This window comes from Phodopus roborovskii, unplaced genomic scaffold, assembly GCF_943737965.1.
Source record: "Phodopus roborovskii unplaced genomic scaffold, PHOROB, whole genome shotgun sequence".
In the NCBI taxonomy this organism is placed as follows: domain Eukaryota; kingdom Metazoa; phylum Chordata; class Mammalia; order Rodentia; family Cricetidae; genus Phodopus; species Phodopus roborovskii.
The window spans coordinates 14,971,205-14,991,774 of record NW_026126461.1 but is presented as its reverse complement, the minus strand read 5'-3'; the positions used below and the strand labels follow the sequence as shown (position 1 = coordinate 14,991,774).

General features: G+C 47.6%; 1 protein-coding gene across 1 annotated transcript in view; it reads left to right on the top strand.

The window, feature by feature from the left end:
* Rab31 (RAB31, member RAS oncogene family) overlaps nt 1-10,857 on the top strand; it is a 94,626-nt gene extending 83,769 nt beyond the window's left edge. The window contains exon 7 of the mRNA XM_051190886.1: nt 8,193-10,857. Within this exon, the coding sequence (XP_051046843.1) occupies nt 8,193-8,290 (98 nt within the window). The 3' untranslated portion in view covers nt 8,291-10,857. The remainder of the gene's footprint in view (nt 1-8,192) is intronic.
* The last annotated feature ends 9,713 nt before the right edge of the window (nt 10,858-20,570 follow it).

The window sequence follows — 20,570 nt, the reverse complement described above, 5'->3', positions numbered from 1 at the left end:
ACACACTCACACATGCACACACTCACACACATACACACTCACACACACTCACACACATACACACTCACACACACATACACACACACACACACATACACACACACACACCGCTTCAGTTTTGCTCTCTGTGCTTTGTGTTTGTGGCTGGAGATGTGATCTCTTGGCTTGTCCCAGGCACCTGCTTCCACACCTCCCCCCACCACTATGGACTCTCCCTCTGGAACCATGAGCCCAAATAAATCTCTTCTTTCATTAGATGCTTTTTGTCACGGTGCTGTAATTTTTCTTCTGAAAAACACCCAGGAGACTTTGTGGGCATTAGAGCCTGGGTTCTTTGTTTTGGGGTGTTTCTTGTCAGTATAAGACCAAATGAGAAATCTCTCTCTCCCTCTCTCTCTCTGACCTCACTTTGTAATCTCAGTGGGAAGAGTTCAGGTGTGACACACAGTGTTGGAGACAGATGATGACTGGGGCATTTTTAACAGACAAGAAAGGTGATTGACGGACCCATTTGAAGTAACTCTTAAGAGAGAGGACCACAGAGTGTCCTTGTTCTTTACTAGAAACCTTCAGCTATCTGTTAATCTTCGAATGCATTTAGAAGGGCATGTCCCCACCCAGGGTCACATGCTGTGACTCAGAGTCCTGCGGGTTCAGTTCCTGGCTTTCTGCTATGCGAACTTTAAGGTTGTGATCTATCCTCAAGGTCCTTTCGAGCCTGCTAATATCTAACCAGTTACCTGTGTGCTTGTGTTTAAAATACAAACAAGTGGAGATGAACACAGAGCTGGCTGGGAAGGGTTCGAAAATAGGACCGAGAGGAACGTGTCTTGTTCTGCAATTGTCACACAGCACGCTGGCTATTGTACGTCTGCTGGGATTTGTAATTCTCTGGTAGTTACTTGGTTTAGAATATGTTAAAGAAATCTGGAAGCAAAACAAAACTTTTGAAAATTTTGTAACAGTACAGCAAGCTGCCAGTGAATAGAAAGGCAGGGACAGTCCCTTCCTTACCACCAAAAAGTTAATTCAGAAGAGAAGACCCTGGTACGGGACCCTCTCAGGCCCAGCAGTTCTAAGGGAGTCTCAGCTGCACAAGGCAGTGCCATTGGCCCTTGCGTCTGAGGGGTTTAGTCGTAGGACCCTCCAGGACACCAAATCTACAGATGCCGAGGCCCTATGTAAAACACCGTAGCATTTGTGTGTAACCACACATCCCTTCGTATGCCCCGTCATCTCGGGGCTACTTATGCCCAAGCATAGTCTATAAAGAGTTGTTATACTGTATTGTTTAGGGAATAATGACAAGAGTCTGTATGTGTTCACTACAGACACAGCCATCGCAGGCCTAACTGTGGTTTTGATGGACAGTGCGGCCAACCATGAATAAACCTGAGAAACAGGCAGATACAGGGACTGATTGTAGTGGGGCTTTGCATGGGTGACACTCTTGTTCCTTGTCATGGCTGGGATGCTTAAAGCGTGCGTGGACTCGCTGAGTCCCGTTGGCTGTGAAGTAGGCACCCTGCTGTCCCCATTTCACCGTGAGGGCACCACCTTGTGACCTGCTGTGTCTCGTGGCTAGTGAGCCAGAGGCCAGTCCCCGGAGTCACAAGCTCTCAGCTTTAAGTGTGGGTGTCCCTGGCCCCTGACTTTGTACAGCAGTTTTCTCGTAATATTATCCACACCAGTAGAAAACAGGAAATGACTAAACTACCCTGAAGTTGAGAAATAGTTTGGCTTTTTTCACCGCCACCACCACCAAATCACGGTGCACTAATATAAATCAGTGTCTTAAAACGATGATTCGACTCTTGTTACTCACCCAAAAGGAAAAATTGTTTGTGAAACAAACGCTAGACAGTGGTTTATATAAAATTCTGATTTCATATAATCAAACCCTATAACATATAATAATAGAAAATGCATTCTTCCAAGGCCCTCTTTCTTGTAAGGTTGTCTGTTAGATTGCTAAACATGGCTACTTTGTAACAGTGTGTTCCGGGCAACTTCGGAAAGTGACTTTATTATAGAAAATGTCAAACTTACAGTAGATAAGCAGATTGACTCATCATGAACACATAAGCAAGCCACATGCCCGTCTCTATTCCCCCACCCAACTATACTGCTTTATTGAATTTAACTTTTATTGTCAGGTAAATAGGTCAATTCCGTAGTTGTCAGGTTGAGGGAGTGTCCCAGTTTGGTTTCTATTGCTGTGACAAACACCATGACCAAAAGCAAGTTGGGGAGGGAAGGGGTTTGTTTCACCTTTCAGCTTAATGTCCATCATGAAGGGAAGTCAGGGCAGGAGCTCAAGGGAGGAGCCTGGAGACAGAAACGGATGCAGAGGCGTGGAGGATGCTGCTTATCGACTTGCTCATTTTCCTTTCTTATACACCCCAGGGCCAGCTGCTCAGGGACAGCACTGTCCACAGTAGGCTGGGCTCCTCCTTATCAACCGTCAACCAAGATGATGCCTATAGGCCAACGTTATGGGGACATCTTCTCCATTGAGAGGCCTCTTCCCAGGTGGCTTTAGCTTGTGTCCAGTTGACAAAAACCAGGACAGGGAGGAAATACGTCCTGGGGGTGGGTTTAGGGCTGTGAGATGATTCTATTTGGTGCTACAACGATGGAGACACCTCACTGAACATTGCTCGAAACCCGCGGGATGTATAACAAAGAGAACCCTATGCAACTACCATGGGCTGTAGTTAGCAGGCGCGGGTTAATGTTAGCTCATCAGTTGGAAGTGGCGTTTTATACTAATGCAAGAAAGTAGCAGGAGATGGGGGGTGAAGAGAGATACACAGAAGAGCTAAATTGCTCAGTCTTCATGTAAGTCAAAAAATGACCTTAGAGAAAGTGTCAGCTTCGAGAAGGAAAGGGGAAGGGAGCTTTTTTTTTTTTTTTATAGCAAAAGTGCAAAAGTCTTCCTGTTGAAGTCACTCCCGGTGACATCTGACAGCACCTGCTGTCGAAGCCCTTCCGTTGGTAGCCAATGGGAACGGGCCCTCTCTCTCTTCTTCGTAGCGTAGCTATGACTTTGGCTCTGTAGACATATTTTTAAATGTCTTTTTAAAACAAACAAACAAAGCACAGGGTATGTGTTAGATAGTGTTAGGGTGTGTGTTTTTTGTGGTTAATGTTTATTTATTTATTTTGTAGTGCTTGGGGTGAACCCATGCTAGGCACGGTTGAGCTACGTCGTTCGCTGGCTCCCCAGGCTCGTTTCTACTCGGTTGTCATGTCTCATCTGGGATTTTCTTGTGTCTCTCTTTGCCTTTTTCCTTTCCAGCTCTTTCACTGAGCTTACTTTAGCTCTCCCAGTCTTGGACCTGAGCGTTCTGTGGGTTTCCTCACCACATTCAGCATCTGCCTCCCAGTCCATTCTGGTTCTCTATAGGATCCTAGCTCACTCCTCACATCGATTCTTGGCCTAATAGTGACCCTTTTCCTCTTGTTATTTAACATCCCGACTGCAGTTTCCTCCGTCTCTTCCTTGTCCTTACTCCCTCCCACCTGTCCTCTACCCCCCCCCCATCCACTCCTTCTTTCTATTCAGAAAAAGGCAGGCCTCCCATGGATTTCCACAAAACACTGCATGTCGAGTTGGGCTGAGTGTGAGCGGTACACGGCGCTGACCCCAGCACTACTGTAGACACGGTGGATCTCTGAGTTGATGGTAGAATAGTATCACTTCTGAGTTCCAGGATAGCCAGGGCTGCAAAGAGAGACCCTGCCTCAAAAACAAAACAAACGAAAAGGATTTCTAGTATCATCTCTGTTATGGTAACCAGAGGACGACGACGACCCCTAGGAGTGATTCTTAGCCATGTAGGAGCCACCGCAATGGTTCACAAAGGCCGCTTCTCCCAAAGGAGAAGCCCTCGGGCCGTTATCAAGAGATAAATCCTGCCAGGCCCTAGCAAACGGATGGAAGACGGACAGACGGAACCGTTGCAGAGCAGTCGGAGTGTTCAGGAGCGGAGTCTTATCACCTGCTGGGAGCGCTCTGCTTTATGGTTCCTTGTGTGCCTTAGGGCGGCTGCGCCAGCCAAGCTGGGCTAGACTCATAGGTCTGGAATTTATTTCCACACTTTGCATTCCCAAGGAAGTGTGTGTAAAACATGCTTTCCTCCTGGAAACTTCCAGGAAAACGAGGATAAAAGTCTTTTTAATACCTCCCCAAGAGAATCTTGCACAACCCAAACTGTGTTAAAATAGACACACTGGCCTAGGGTTCCTGTTCAAGAACAGGTAGCTTGTCGTGGAAGTTGCACGCTTAAGGGCTCTGTAGGAGAAGAAACATCCAGAGAACAGTGTGAACCTGTGTAGATGCTGTGGTCATTTTAGCTCAGTTCTGTGTCCAGGTAAATATAATCCTCTGAGCTGTGATCCAGGGAGTCTCCTTGGTGCAGAACGCTGTGGCCACTTCCCAGAACTGCTCTTTTGTTTGAGGACATTTACCCAGCAAGTTCTGAATGCCTCAGTGCACAACGCAGGGGGTGGGGTGGGGGTGGGGATAGGGTGGAGGGGCTGGCACTTGTTTTCAAGGTGTTGTTTGTTTAGCTCTTTAACGGTGCTTGGCTCGAGGTTGGGATCCAGTTCTTATCTGTCTCCCTTTAAAGTGGGTGCCCTTCATTTGCTCACAGTTTGAAGGTGGAACTATGTGATGTCCGCAAGCAGGGTGGTCTCCGAACCATTCCTCCTGGCCACGAACACTGGGCGTTTCTTCCCACGCCAAGACCACTGAGGCCTGGCCAGAGCTTGCTGCTGCAAGGAACCCGAGTTATTGTCCCGAGTTGTAGTGACAGCTCTGCCTCCACACCTGTGCACTGACCACGCCTTTTCAAGTGGTCACAGGCTCAGACAAGACGGGTTAAAAGGAAAGGTAGAGGGGGCCAGTCAGAAGCCCCTTGGGTCGAGGGGGACATCAAGGCACATGTATCAGTATGCCGAGTCCCTTGCATGCAGTGTGTAGGAGTTGTCAGGGTTACTGTCTTTGTGCTTTTCATAGTGGAGGGAAGAATCTCTCGGGGAATTCACATAACTGGTCCAGGCTCATTTGACTGATTCTCAAATCTCAAAATGCGCTCTACCCAAAGATAAAATTGAAGTCTGCAGAAACCACACTGATTTTTGCCTCTGAGAAATACTGTGGCATAGACTGAAAGTACTGAATGGAAATCCCAGAAATAAAAAAAAAAAAAAAAATCACATTTTAACTTTCAATACAGCCTGCCGTTATAACTGCTCTAACTTATGACTTGTTACTTTATAAATCTCTTGCTGTATCTAACTCACAGGTGAAACCTTATCATAGGTATACCTGTTTCAGAGAGTAAGGAAGGTAGCTAAGTGCTTGGTGTTCCCCATGGTTTCCGTTGTCCACCGGGCACTCACTGGTCTTGAAGCATAACTCCTGTGGGTTAAGGAGGCAGCGGCATGAGGAGGGGACCTAGTCAACAAAACACTTTTCAACAGACTGGAGACCCTGCCCACCCGGACTTTCAGTAGCGTGTGGGAGAAAAGCCCGTGCCTCTGTTAAGGACTTTCTCACTCGCATTCCCAGAACTGTCTTTCTCTTTCTTAACGAACTCTCTGCTTCCCATACTGTGTGTCCTTGGTGCAGTCCTTAGTCCTTGGCCATAAGAACCCAGGAACTTCAGTGGGTCCCTTCAGGACTCAGCCCTGCGCCGTAACCGGGAGGCTCTGGATGCCATGAAAGGCAAAGGAATCTGGCGGCTCAAAGAAGCCACGTTTGCCAATGATTTATAACACAGGCAAGGAGGCCGCTGGCACACACGACGCCAAAGCCTGTTGTCTGCGAGGGGAAACGACTAGAGCAGGGAAGGTGCAGGAAGGGCGGGGGTGTGGATGGACGGACGGACGGATGGACACCCGGTGCTCCTGGCGTGCTCACGCGTGCAGTTTGTTTCTAGGCTTCCACTCTGCCCGCATCACTTTAACAAACCCCACACATCGTAAAAGGCGTGTGGAGAGGCCTGAAAGGTACAGTGTTGGTGCTCACATGAGGCAGAAGGAACGTGTCTGTGGGACACGATTGTCACAATTGCTAGTTTCTTATTGTTGTTTTTGAGACAGGGTGTCTCTGTCTAGCTCTGGCTGTCCTGGAACTCTCCCTGTAGACCAGGCTGGCCTCAAACTCAGCAGAGATCCGCCTGCCTCTGCCTCTCAAGTGCTGGGACTAAAGGGGCGCATCACCACTGCCCGGCTCACCTGCTAAAAGTTTAATTCCCTTGGCTGGGCAGTGGTGGCACACACCTTTAATCTCAGCACTTGGGAGGCAGGGGCAGATGGATCTCTGTGAGTTCAAGGCCAGCCTGGTCTACAGAGTGAGTTCTAAGATGGACTTTAAAACCACAGAGAAACCCTGTCTTGGGGGGAAAAAAGTTTGATGTCCCATACTCAACAGTAAATAGTTGCTGTCCTTTAAGTCAACCATATTGTAATAGAATTATGTAGCTTGACACTATGGGCCTGTGAAGACATGACTGGCCTGAGGAGCAGGCAGCCCTTTATTGGCAGGACGTGACTGGAGTAAATCCTCAGAGCAAGCTACTTCAGTTGACAAAGTAGAAAGGGCATTTTTACTTTTACCTCCCTTTCCATTGTGACTCTGATTGGGAAGAACACGTCTTCAGGACGAAAGTACAACACTGGCGATCCGATTGTCTCTGCTGAAGTCTTTACGAGAATGGCCTACGAAAGTTCTGTATAACCTGTTGGCTGTGTATGACGGCAGAAGATGTAGTTATGGAAACTGCTGGGAACTCTGTATCAGATGCTCATCAATCTTGAGTCAAATGCCAGAGGACTTATGTCTGTCTGTGCTTAAGCTTTGCCCGGTATCGACATCACTCCATCTGCACAATGCACTAACGCCTCCGGAATCGTATCCTGCCTCTTAGCCAAAGGCCTTTAGCCTCTGGGTCTTTTGGCTCTGGCTTACTCCAAACAGAGAGCATCTATTTGCCATAAAAACAAAAGCAAAAATCTTTCTTCTTTGGAAACAGTTTCCCTTTTAATTGTGTGTGTTTGTATGTGTGTCTGTGAGTGTGTTTCTGTCTATGTGAGTGTATCTATGTTAGTGTGTGTGTCTATGTGTGTGTGTGAGAGTGTCTCTGTGTGAGTGTGTATCTGTGTGTTTGTGTCTGTGTGTGTGTATATGAGTGTCTGTGTGTTTTATTCTTTCATTTTAGAACTAGTGTTCTATGTTTTTTTCAGGACGAATAGAAAAATAGAAGAGAGAGGGAGAGAGAGAGAGAAGGAGAGAGACAAGGACAGTACGGGTAGCACAAGGGTTGAGGGTCCATCGGGAAATGCAGTTATAGTGGGAGCCACCATCGGGTTTGGCCTTCGGCAAAGCCACAGAAAATGGCGGTGATAATGGGCATTATAAGGCTTCCTGGGAAGGATCAAAGATGACTCTTGGATAGGATGAGGCTGCCTAAGCTTGCTGCTTCTAGGTTTCCCGTGTTCTGTTGGGATGCAGGTCACACATTCCATCTGCGTTGTGAACACAGCTCGGTGGTTTTAGTACAAACACAGATGCCTGCCACGGTCAGCACAGTCCAGCAGAGCCTAAGACCCCAGACCTTAGCTGTCTTATCCCTTCTTTGCAAAAATTCAGATGAAATGAAGTCAAAATAAGGTTGCTTGTATGTGCCATTAAGGCACTGACTCCTGGGAAATACGCCCGGAGGCCTTCTGGGTAAGTTAGGCTGGTGAGGTGCGCGCTAGCCCGTGGTAGGTCTACAGTGATTGCAGTTCCCGGCCCGTTTCTCTTTGTGAGTAGCGGGAGAGATAGAAAATGCTTGCTTGCCGTTATTATTGAAGTCCAGGCCTACAAAGCAGGGAGGCTCCATGGAAAGGCCGAGGGCCCTGAGTGCGTTCTCCTGTTCCTGGGATGCTTGCATGGTCAAGAAACTGCTGGTAATTGCCCTCAACCTTTTAAACATGGATTCGACTTCATGCGGAAGAACTAAGAAAAGGAGAGAAGAGCGAAGACGGGGGTGGGGGGGGGGAGGCTGGAGGCGGGGAGGGGACTGAAGGAAAGGAGGGAGGAGCCGCTAGCCCTCCCCCTGGGACTACTACTCTCTAACCCCAAACAGGCCCACGTTTTAAAATAAGAGAATTCAACGTTGGCCTCCTTTTTCCTGCAGGCCGTCAGATCCCACCCTTGGACCCCCATGAAAATGGAAACAGTGGAGGAATCAGGCTTGGGACCCAGAGCTTGCAAGCCAGCCGGCGCTGCTGCTGACCCAAGGCCCGCGGCGTTTGGAAGAAACTCGAGCCCTCTCCGGTGTCCAGGACGGACCCTGCCCTCGGGACTAGCTGCCTGCTGGAGAGTGAACAGCATTGCATGCTGGGACACCAGCAGGATGCTGAGCTGGGAAGTTTGCTAAAAAGAGAGTCTAGAAAACTCCGAAATACTCACCTTATCACCACACCGTGGCCTTCGGTTTGTGACAGGCACACGACAGGGTTGTACTTACTAGGTTACAGGCATAGTTGCCATTCTTGTTGAAGAAATACTAGAAGATTTCTAGATTTGTTCACAAACCTTGGCATGCTATTCTCCTCTGACTTCCCATGGCGCCTAGTTGGAGTACAATAACTCCTCCGGGGCCAGGGCCTTCTTCTCCGGGCGGTTCACCGAAAGGCAGAGGCAGTATAGAAGGTTAGCTTCTAGGTGGCTTTGAGAGAAAGCGTTTATTGGCTTCCCGAGGGAACTCAGAGAAGTAGAGCTGGTCTGTCATTAGAACCGAGGACTGCTCTGCAAAAGAGACAAAAGTTGTATTAGAAACTGCCATCTCTGCCCCCTTTCATGTAACCGATGAACTTTTTTCTAAGGTATCGTTATGCGTAGACCAGCAAAGTCAGATTAGAACATGACATCATTTTGGGAGTGGGTTGTCCGGTGTAAAAGAGTTGGTGTGTAAGCACTGGTAGGTGGGGGTTATAAATAGCACCCTGCGTACCACCCAGCTTGTGTCCTCCCCATTGCAATGCGTTTCTTCTCTTGGAGATGATTAATCCACAGGGCATTGCTTTACTAGCAGACCATGCCAGAGCGTCACGTCTAAGGGAAGAATCTAATCGCAGGATGTTGAGTCTAAATTGTAGGGCAAACTTCTGTTAATAGCATGGCTGCTACCATGGCTGTAGCAGGCCATCCAGAGGAATGTTAGTTACCACCTTAAAATTTGCACTCCCCCCACTCCGCCCCAAGGCATGAAATCAGAATTACTTTGATCTTCGCCAGCTTTGGAAAGAAAGGGCCGTCAGGCAGACAGAGGCAGGTTCCTGTCACCGACGGTGGTCGTCAACCCCGGGATGTGTACTTACACCTATGTTTTTCCTGATTCCCCCAACTTGGGAGTTCATTGAACCTTAGAACATGGAGGGTAGAAAATCCTTGTCATGGCATCTGTATGTCACGTGCGCATGTGCATGGCAAGGCCTTCTCGAGGACTGTCAGTGCCTGTCCCATGTTGCCAGCATCGCTGGCTGGCAGGATCCTCGTGCTGACAAAGACCTTAGTCCAGAACACAAACAGAAAACAATAGAGTCTGAACGGAAATGGCCCCTCTCCAGGTAGTACCAAGCTCGTGTGTGGACCTTCCCCTGCTGTAGGGAACCTTCCTGGGAGCTTCCATTTGTCTAGCTGGCTGTCTAGATTTCCAAGCCGAGATGGTACTGTCCCCGGAAGAGAATGTCATGGCTTTGGATTGGGTTTGCAGTGGCTGAATTTTGCATGAACCATCTGGGCTTCGCCCCGACAAGTGAGCCACTCTAGGTGTATTGGAGAAAAGCACATCAGGGAACGAAGCCTCCCTTTTCCTGGGCTGCACTGCCCAGGCCATTGTCAAGTCCAGGCAGAGGGTAAGTTTGTCTGTGCCGCCACCACGGACGAAGAGACCAAGTGGCCTTGGGCACACGAATATTCATACCATCTTGGGCCTTCTCTGCAGATAGATGCCTTTGGTGCCTTTCTCCTCTTGGCGTGGGAGTCCCTTCTGGGCTTTTTAACAATTGGCCTTTAATCATGGAAAAACATAGAAAGACCCAGAAATTACAACTGCTCCAGTCACAGGCTATAGTGCCCTTATCATCATCCCCAAATTTCCTTCCCATCCCCCCCTTCTTTCTCTTACTTGTGGCCGGTTTGTATATGTGTAAATATGATTGATGTTGGCTACACCTACATGTAACCCATTTCAGAGTGGCTGGGTTTGGCTCATGGGACACGTTGTCAAAGGGAATCTTTCCCAGTAGAAATCCCGAAGGGCAGTGCTAGAGTTGTTCATGTGTTTTACATAGGTACAGAATTGACTTGCCATTTTTTACGAAAAAGTGGTACATTAAGGTACTGAATATGATGTCGCTGTGCAGACCAACCTGCATTCTCGCCAATAGTAAGGGCTGTGCCCCGGGGGGACTCTTTCCTGAGGGAGGACCCGAGGATTGAAACGTTCCCTCTGACATCGAGGACTGTGGTCTGTGCAGGCGTCGCTCCTTGCCACTGAGTAATGCTCAGGGCGGGCAGGGAGCTCTGGCTGTGCTCAGGCCTGACCATGCCTTTCACCATCATTGGACACCCAGGGACCCACTAGTCACGCAGTCACACAGACTGTCGCCCTTTCCCGTGTTTTGGTAAAGGGTTTCTGCTTGGGCTGGACCCAGGTTTTGCACCTAGATGACCCCTCCCCAGGCACCTAGGATCTTCACGTCTTGTCCCTGTCCTATGGTGACACATTTTCCCCACGCTCATTTGTATCCATTGCTTTTGATTTTAACCCATACTAATAAATATTTTAAGTTTCACCGAGTATCTTCTTATTACAACCAGTACAAAATGGTTCTTTCAAAGTTAACTCAGAATAAAAAGGAACATGTAAACCTGTGCATGTGAAGGTTCGGAGAAGACTGTTCACAGAGGCCCTGTTGACAGTAGCTAATTGTCATCCACTAAGAAAACAGATAAGTAAAATGAGGCATGGTCACATGAGGAATCCCGTGGCGTAGGATGGATGCCTTGTCTATAATGAATCACCTTGCATCTCTAAGCGCTGTCCCGAAGAAGCCACTCACAGGAGTCTGTGCAGATAGCCCTCAGTAGCTGTGTACTGCATGCCGTGGGAGATGGAACCGTGACCTTGGATGCATGAGTGAAGACAACTGAGGTTGCCTTAGTCAGGGTTTCTATTGCTGCAAAGAGACACCATGACCACAGCAGCTCTCATAAAGGAGGGCATTTCATTGGGGCTGGCTTGCAGTTCAGAGGTTTGGTCCATTACCATCATGACAGAAAGCGTGGCAGCACGCAGGCAGACGTGGTTGGTGCTGGAGAAGGAGCTGCGAGTTCTACATCCCGATCTGCAAGCAGCTGGACGAGACTGGGTGTCACACAGGGCATAGCTTGAGCATAGAAGACCTCAAAACCTGCCCCAACAAAGATGAACTTCCCCCAACAAGGCCATACCTATTCCAACATTGCCATGCTCCTTAATAGTGCCAGTCCCCATAGGCCTGCATTCACACACATGAGTCTATGGGACCATACTCAAACCACCACAGGAGTATAATAATGACTGTTGATGTATGGGTGGAAAGTGAAGCATAAGGAAAAGCCTCAACTTGTGAAGCAGATGACGTCAAATCAGGTCAGAAGTACAAAAGGCATTTAATTATCAGCAATTTTCATTTATTTAATGGACTAAAAATATGAAGCCAATACCTGACATGGTAGCATACTCCTTTAATCCAAACACCAGGGGTCAAAGGTGGCACTCGCTTTTAATGCTAGCACTCAGGAGTCAGAGGCAGTTAGGTGGACATCTGTGAAATCCAGGCCAGCCTGGCCTACAAATGGACATCCAGGATAGCCAGAGCTATTACACAGAGAAACCCTGTCTCTGAAAAACAAAACAAAACAACCCAACCCAAACAAACAAACAAAAAGATTCATAAATCACAGGTTTTCTCTAGAAGCCCACAAGTGTTAAAACATTTTTTTTTTTTTGGTATTAATTTTCCCACCATAACATCTTCACCCCAAAGCAATGATTCTTTTACTACTGATTAACAAAGTTTTAAGCAAGCTAATTCTATTCCAGCCTGTTTCTCCTGTACTGGCAGACAGCTGTTTGCAGTTTCAGTGTGACTGATCTCTAATTGTGCTCTAGAGAAACTTTAAACCAGCGGTCAGTTCACTACCCTTGCACACAATAGGGTCCTTCCCTTTTCTTTTACAACCTTGCTTTTTTTTCAAGGAGCATACTGTGATTAATTCTGTAAGCTAATGACCAACGAGCTCAGCTCCAACCTTGGGTATAGGGACATAACTGATTTCTTTAATCATTAGCCTGTTTCCCCACAGGCAGAATTCACTTATAATGCGTGAGCCTTCCTTGTTCTTATTTTCCATCCTCTGCAGATCTCACATCTAACAAAGGGGAAGGTGACTTTTAGCCTATATTTTCCTTTTTTTGTATCTCTCATTGGAGCAGTTGGCAGAAAAACCTACACCGTTTCCCTAATCATCTTTACTAACTGTCCTAACCACCTTTGTCTGTTAGGCTAACTCAGAAAGTCCAATAAAATCATAGATCTAACTAATCATCATCGCTCTTAGAAACATCATCTTCATTATGATCTGCAGTTAAACTGTCCAGTGAGGAGTGGGATTTTCCCAGGAAACAATCACACTGTAGTAGACACAGAGAGGTCCCTTCATAAGGTAACCACACCGTGCCAAACTCAGCAGGAGCAGGGCAGCAAGCAGCCCGCAGGAGGAAGTGCAGGGAAGCAAGGGGCATTCTGGGAACAACCCTCCTGGGGCTTTGCCTCCATGGGAGGCACCCAGTGTAGCTTTGTCACACTCTGGGCCGCGTCCATCCATTCCATTGCTGTCTGCGGCTCACCTGTCATGGCCACCCGCGGTCTGCGGCTCACCTGTCATGGCTACCCGCAGTCCCTATTTGCTTCTCTTCTCCCAGCCTTCTAACCATTATAGATTTGGGGACAGCGGGTTAGCATCTAAATTAAGTTCAAATAGTAACTATCAAAGAGAGTGATAGCTTGCATTAAGGCAGAGGCTAGCCCTAAAATGATGGCTTTATTCTCTTCCCCCTTATGAAGTTAGTCAGACATTACCTTGGAGGAACTCACAGGAGACGGGCATTTCGGTCCTACTGTACAGTTGTCACACTATGCCAGAGGCTAGAGCCACTGAAGCTTGTGCTTGAGCATGAAAGAGGTCACAGGACTCCCATTTCTTCAAGCGCGGTTGAACGGGAGGGCTGAGGGGCCATGTCCTGGTTGGTGGCATTTTAAACTTTATTGACTTAAGCACTTGCTTTCCAATGTTGTTTCTGCACCTTCTGTGAAAGGTCTGTAAAAGTCTTGTAGGAACAGTTCATTCCCTTCACCTCTTTTCTTTATGCAGGATTTGTATTAGGATTCTCTAGGAATTGATTTACAGGATGAACCTATATATACTAAAAGGGTGTTTATTAGAATGGCTTACAGGCTTTCTGGATAGTCCAACAATGGCTGTCTCCTGATGGGAAGGCCAAGAGTTCTGTAGTTGTTTAATTCATGAAGTGAAGATGTCTTCAGCGTAATACCAGTGAAGTCATGCCTCTGCAGCAGGACAGGCAGAGTTGCCACCCAGAGTGAGGGCAAGCAGGCAAAAAGCAAAGAGCTTCCTCCTGTGCCCTGGGGTGTGGGCTGCCACCAGAACGTGTGGCCTAGACTTAGGTCTGGTCTTCCCACCTCAAACAATTAGAAAATCCCTCATAGGTGTACCCAGCTCTTTGGGGTTTAGTCCATTCCAGCCGTAGTCAAATCGACAACCGAGGTGAAGCTAGAGGCTGCTAGGTAGGAAACCATATTTACAGCAGGAAGACACAACCTGAATCTTCTGCAGTTGTTTCTCATTAAACTTGTGAAATTCACCTACGTGTCTTATCTGTTGTTACCGATGCCCGCTGGGTATGATAATTGGGAGGATGAAATGGGGTTCCTCCCCCAGGAAGTCTAGCATGTTGACTCTGAACATCAAATCCACAATTACCACACTAAGAGATGGTTAATGGGGCTTGTTAATTTGCTTTACTCTTTGGCAGGCCCGTTGTTTCTGGAAGTGGACAATCTATAGGAAGGAGTCTGCTATTTCACTGGGCTGGGTCCCTTTAAGGGTGAGCGCTGGTAGATGGGTCAGAGAGCCATGGAGCTATGGCCAGGAGGCATGTGTGTTACCATCATCTTTTAAACAGTGTGTTTTGGAAATAATTTGGGTTTTACTAAAGCCACTTTAGACAGATTCTCCAGTAAATATTCATACAATAGAGCTCTGAACATCATAGTAGAGGTCAAAATAGGACGTTGGCTGCTGACTTTGCCCGGATAGAATGCCCAATGGTACGATTCAAGTGTTCAGACTCCAGAAGGCTCTAGAAGCCAAAGCTTGTCTGTGTTGATGCTTACACCAGCAGTTACAGACAAGCCCGAGCTGTTTGCTCTCCACTTCTGGTCTCTATCACTACAAGCATCTGTGTCTCTCTCAGGGTGGCTGTAGGCCATGGATGTGGCAGACTTAATGCTCCTGGACAAACCAGTCAAATGGAGACCAAGTCAGTTAGACTTGATGTAGAAAAGTGCCTGGCCGCCAAGGCAGGTGCCTGGATTACTAACGCACACTCTCAACCCCTGTTTAGGGGTAATCTCCCAAATAAACGGCTTGCTCTCAAATTATTAAGATTTGCTTTCCGTAGCTGATTCAAATGCATTATCTAACTTGGTGTGGCAGCCCACATCTTCAGTCTGTTCCTAAATGCCATTCTCTGATCAAAGGGTTGTAGAAAAGCAGGATTCTAGAGCCAGGACAGTGAACACATCAGTGGTCCTCAGCCTCTCCAACGCTGCGACCCTTTAATTCAGTTCCTCACGTTGTGGTGACCCCCAAACGAGATTATTTTCCTTGTGATTTCATAACTGCAGTTTTGCTACTGAGCAGTGTCCGTTCCTAAGAGCATTGCAAACATGTTTTTGGATGGTTGAGAACCGTTGTACTAGGTGAACCTGGAAAAGTGCCTTAATTTCTTGACACTGTAATAAAATACCTGACAAAGGAAACTTAAGGATGGAGGGAGGAAAGGGTTTGTTTCGGCTCAAGTTCAAGGGTGCAGTCATGGCGGCAGGATCTGAGGACGCTGGTCATGTTATACATCTGTGTTCAGGAAGGAGGGATTGTTGAGTGCTTTCTTTAGCTTGCTTTCTCCATTTTATTCAGTCCAGGAGCCCAGCCCACAGGAAGGTGACCCTTCCTGGAACAGACCTCTTAGCACCACTAACTCCATGATGAAAGTACCATTTGGGCCATGAAACTCAAATGTAGACAGCATTACCTGTCAAAATGAGAACAAGGACCTAATCCTTCAAAGTCCACAGTTCTGGAACAGTCTCTCAATGTACTGACCTTGTTTTCCAGCTTCTGTGTCTCCACTTCTGGCTAACTGTTCTTGAATGGAAGTATGTCAATCCAGAATATGGATTTTTGTGCTTAAAATGTCACCTGACAAAGATGTGGACCTACAGTGGGGTCCTGAACAGCCAGCATAGTCGCCGGCTGGGCTGGCTAATAAAGATTTTCTGTTGGCTTAAAACACGTCTGAGTGGTCGTCTCTGGAGGACCCCCCCATAACACCTCTGACCTGACTGAACCTAATCCAGACCCTGCCATGGTGATGGTCAGCACTGATGATCTTGTAAGCAGAAAGCATGGACATTTGCAAAGGTAAGTTCGTGTCAAAGGGAAGTGGGAGCCATTCAAAAACACTCTCAAATGCTGGGACAAGCTGAAGAACGAAACAGCAAAGTCCAGATTATAAAACAAAGTATAAAGGGAACACCAAGGGATCAACCCTGATGTGAACAGATGACTGAATAAAAAAAAATGGAGAACAAAACCTCTAAACAGAAGAATTCTGAGAGATTTATATAGGATATTTCTCTAGAGCATGGCTGTGAATAGTAACCTCCCTCCCTTCCTCCTTTCCTCCTTCCCTCATCCCTCCTTCCCTCCCCTCCCTTCTTTCCTCATCCCTTCCTCCCCCCTTCTTCTCTCCCCCCTTCCCTTTCCTTCTTTGCTATGCAATAAGGGAGGGGAAGGAATTAACACCCAACAGAGAAACTGAACAACAGTTCAAACGCATTAGATCTCAGGCTTGTTGGTGGCGTGACCCCTAGATATATTTAGTTTATAATAAAAGGATGACAGTGCTGTGCCTCATCTTCCTCTGTAAGACTCACTGAACATAAGAAACACATCAGATAAGCCCCAACTGAGAGGCGACTCGCTAATACTTTTCAAGCTACTTGGTTGAGCCCTAGTGAGATGGGAAGTCAAAGCCCATAATATAACGAATACCTGGGTCACTGTGCAAGAACACACTCCCTCCACCCCCCCCCCCCAGGAAATGGTCCATTGAGAGGAAGAGGCCAAGAGGCATTGGTTGGTTCTTGGGCCTCCTGCTGTGAATGAACACAGCTCACAGAGGACCTGAGTTAGGTTCCCTGCTACACACACACACACACACACACACCACCACCACCACCACCACCACCACCACCACCACCACACTCACAAGCTCTGTTACTCCAGCTCCAGGGGATCAGGTGTCCTCCTCTGAACTCTGTGGGTACCCACACTCACACACGCACCCCCCCATAACTAAAAGCAAAATCACTCTTAAAACAGAAAGTTCTCATTAGATTCTATCTATAATCAGGCTAGCAAAATGGCGGAGCTTGCTGCGCAAGCCTGAGGACCTGGGTTTGATCCCTGAGATCCTGGAAGGACAGAAGAGGTTCTTCAGAGTTGTCCTCTGACTTCCACATACAGGCTGTGACACACATGTCCACAACACACATAATAATTTTTAAAGGAAAGAAAATATATGCATATAGAAAAAGACAGTATGAGTCATAATACTGACAGCACTAAGCTTTGAAGATGGACATCGAGTGGTTTGGGTCTGAAATGGTCCCCACAAGCTCCTGTTTAAAAATCTCGTCCTGAATTGATGGCAGAATTTGGCAAATTATGAAACTATAGGAGGTGAGCTCAGGCTGCCGCTGTGGAGTTTGATTGTTACAGCCCATGCCTGTTCCCAGTCCTGTTCTCTGCTCACATGACCAAGCCTCTGCCATGGGCTTCTGCTGCCACCCTCTGAACTGTGACACACACCTTGACCCCAAGGCTCTTTCTGACGGGCATTCTATCAAAGCAGTGGGAAACATGACCAATACATACAAAACGGATCGGTTTTATTTTCTTTCCACACATCAGTGTGCTAGTTCTCTCAGGGATCTGTGCACTTTGTAAATCAAACAACTGATGCCAGCTTAGTGTATTCAAGGCCAGTCCACAGCACTCTCCTAGGACTTCCCAGTGCTAACCCTGCTTCCTGCTGGCACGCTGCTCAGTGCAGTTATAGCCCTTTGCAGCTGGGGCTCTGGGTGCAACTTAGATTCTCTCGGTGGCCAACCTGCTTGGGAAGGAGGCCATGGTTCACACCTGGCTGTGCCGGAGCCCAGTAGGGAGGAATGTGCAAGCAGAAACCAATGTTTACCTCTGACTTTGAGCTGGAGGAAATCTAGGGGCTCACTCTGGGATTGCATCTCTAGCAGAAAGTTCTTGAAGCCAGCCTTGACTGTGGTGGTGCCTCCCTGCCTCCCTGGGGTCTTGGAGGCTGCCGCCCCATGGGCTGGTAAGTCTATTCTACAGAGATCCTTTCGGGATATTTTATAAGCGCCTCAACCATCTTATGCTTCAAGCAGCTGGTTGTTTACTCTGTGAGACACACCTGGCTCACACACTTAGAGCCTGGGCTATGTGTGTTTTTTCTTCTGGCTTCCTCACAACACAGAAGGGGAGATGTTCTCACTTCCTCTCAGCTGGGAAGTCTCATCTACAATCACAAAGCCATAATCCACTCCCTGTGGCCTTGTAAAGCCCACATCCCAGGGATGACATTTATGCCACAATGATCAAGGCTCAAGGACACCCCTTTTATGACAGCAGCAACCATCTAAGTGCACTCTGCCCTCCCCAGGAGGCCCGTGGGTCATCATAGAAAAGAGAGCAGGTTGTGAAAGAGGCAGGGGAAGGGAGGACCACTGTGTGATGCTGTCTTCCGGATATGGCATGGCTCTTCCACCGGCAAACCGCAGCAGCAGTCAGTGGTCACCTACAGGAGATGAAGCCAACAAGACCAGTCAAGTGCTCCAACAGGCAGTGCTAACTAGACTCAGTGGGCTGCAAAAAAGAAGTCATGGAGAGAGCCAAGAAAAGTGGAAAAGTGTGAGGTGTGGGGGGAGGGGGAGGAGGCACTGGGGGTAGACATCAGCCAGACATGTTGTTTGGAATTGTCAAAGAACAGATAAAATATATTCTACTGAAAAACGAATTTACTAATACCGGCATTACTTTCCACCCTCATGGAATATGTCCGATATCAAAGCCCAGGTAATTAAATCACTACTAGTAGATGTCTCAGATCTTCTATAGACAGTATGGGCACTCCACTGTTTAGACAACCTTCTTAGTTTTGACTTCTCATAGAGCATCGAAAGAAACATGAAACTTTGTTTAAAAAAATATTATATATGCAAAACTTGAGCACAGTGGTGAAGAGCACCGAATGCTCTTCCAGAGGACCTAGGTCTGATTTTCAGCACCCAGATGGAAACTCACAACTGTCTGTCGCGACAGTTTCGGGGGATCCCATGCCCTCTTCTGGTCACCAGGGATGCAAATGCTGAACAGACACACATGCAGGCAAAACACCCATACACATAAAGATAAATTTAAAACTTTTTCTTTGGAACGCAAAACTTCATTTTCACACACATTCTTGGGACTGGATGTGCTATGCAGAGTAAATGTGGAAAACAAGCAAATACCCTTAGAATTCTTTCTACAAGGTGTGTGTGTGTGTGTGTGTGTGTGTGTTGCTAATGATGGAACCCAGAGCCTCGTGCTGCTAATGATGGAACCCAGAGCCTCGTGCATGTTAGACAAGCTATACTGCTGAGCTCCACAGCAGCCTTGTGGAAAGGTAATTTGACTGTATTTATGCATCAGTGAGGTACACATGGCTGATTCAGCATGGCTGATTCAGCTGGGACTAGCCACAGCTGCTCTTCAGGTAAGAGGTAGAATTAAGCAGGGCTGGTGGGGACCGGAGGAGGCTGTCTGGCAGGAGGTGCTTATCTGCTGTGATGTGGTGTTCTCAGAGCGGAGATGCATAGGAGGTAGTTATAGTGAGCACTTGGCTTGCTCCTAACCTGGAGCTTGGCTCTAGTACAAGAATGTCGAGAGGTGGTCTCTAGGTCTTTTGGGTTCTTTCTTTATGAGGAATTAAGGTTGTTTTCATGTGCTAGCTAGCTTTATGTCAATTGACACAAGCTGGAGTCTCTCAGAGTGGGAATCCCCAACTGAGAAATTGCCTGGATGAGATCTGGCTGTGGACAAGCATGTAGGGCACTTTCTTAGTTAGTGATTATTGTGGGAGGCCCAGACCATGGTGGGTGGTGTTGTCCTTGGGATAGTGGTCCTGGGTTCCGTAAGAGAGCAGGTTGAGCAAACCATGATGAGCAAGCCACTCAGCAGCACCCTCCATGGCCTCTGCATCAGCTCCTGCCTCCAGGCTCCTAAGGGCGCTGAGCCCCTGCCTCGGCTTCCCGAGTGACTGTGATCCATGATATACAAGCCAAGAAAATCCTTTCCACCCCGAGGTGCTTTTGGCCACGCTTTTGCTCACAGCAACGGAAACCCTAAGACTGAGGGTAGAAGCTCTACCTCTTCACGCTCTGGCTCCCAGTGTGGTCTTGTTTGTGCTTACCTCATTGTTGGAACTTCATATCCATCTGCCAAGGAGCCTTCATAAGAGCCAGATGGATGCTGATGCCATTCCCTTCATCCCCCCAGAACTATGAGCTAAATAAATCTCATGTCTTTGTAAAGTGCATAGCTTCGGTTATTTTGTGGCAGTATTAGAGGAAGAGACTAACATAACTAATGAGTCATAAAGAGAAACCTGGTGCTAGAGAACACCGGGGGGGGGGGGGAAGAGAATTATAAAAAAGTTGGTTTATGCTCCTGGCATAGACAGGCTATTTGGGCAAAAAGTAGGCTTTGAACCATGACCTTTGAACCTTGACCTATCCTGGCCATATAACTTCTCTAGGGCTCAGTTCCCCCGCCTGTAAGGTGCTGATCACAATGGACCTTACCTCAGCAGTTGGTTGGTTGTACTTGAGGAAATAATGCCTGTTTATGCGTCCACGGCCCTCACCCAGCATGGCCACCCGCGCTGAGGCTGCCATGAAGCTTTCAGGGGCCACTGTTGGAGGACTGGTTGGGGACATCAACTGTGCAGTGCTGTCCCAGTATTAAGTTGTTAGTACGTGTTGTTCTTAGTTTGGCTAGAGAAGAAAAGTCTAAGAAGAACACCTCACCCCCCCCCCAA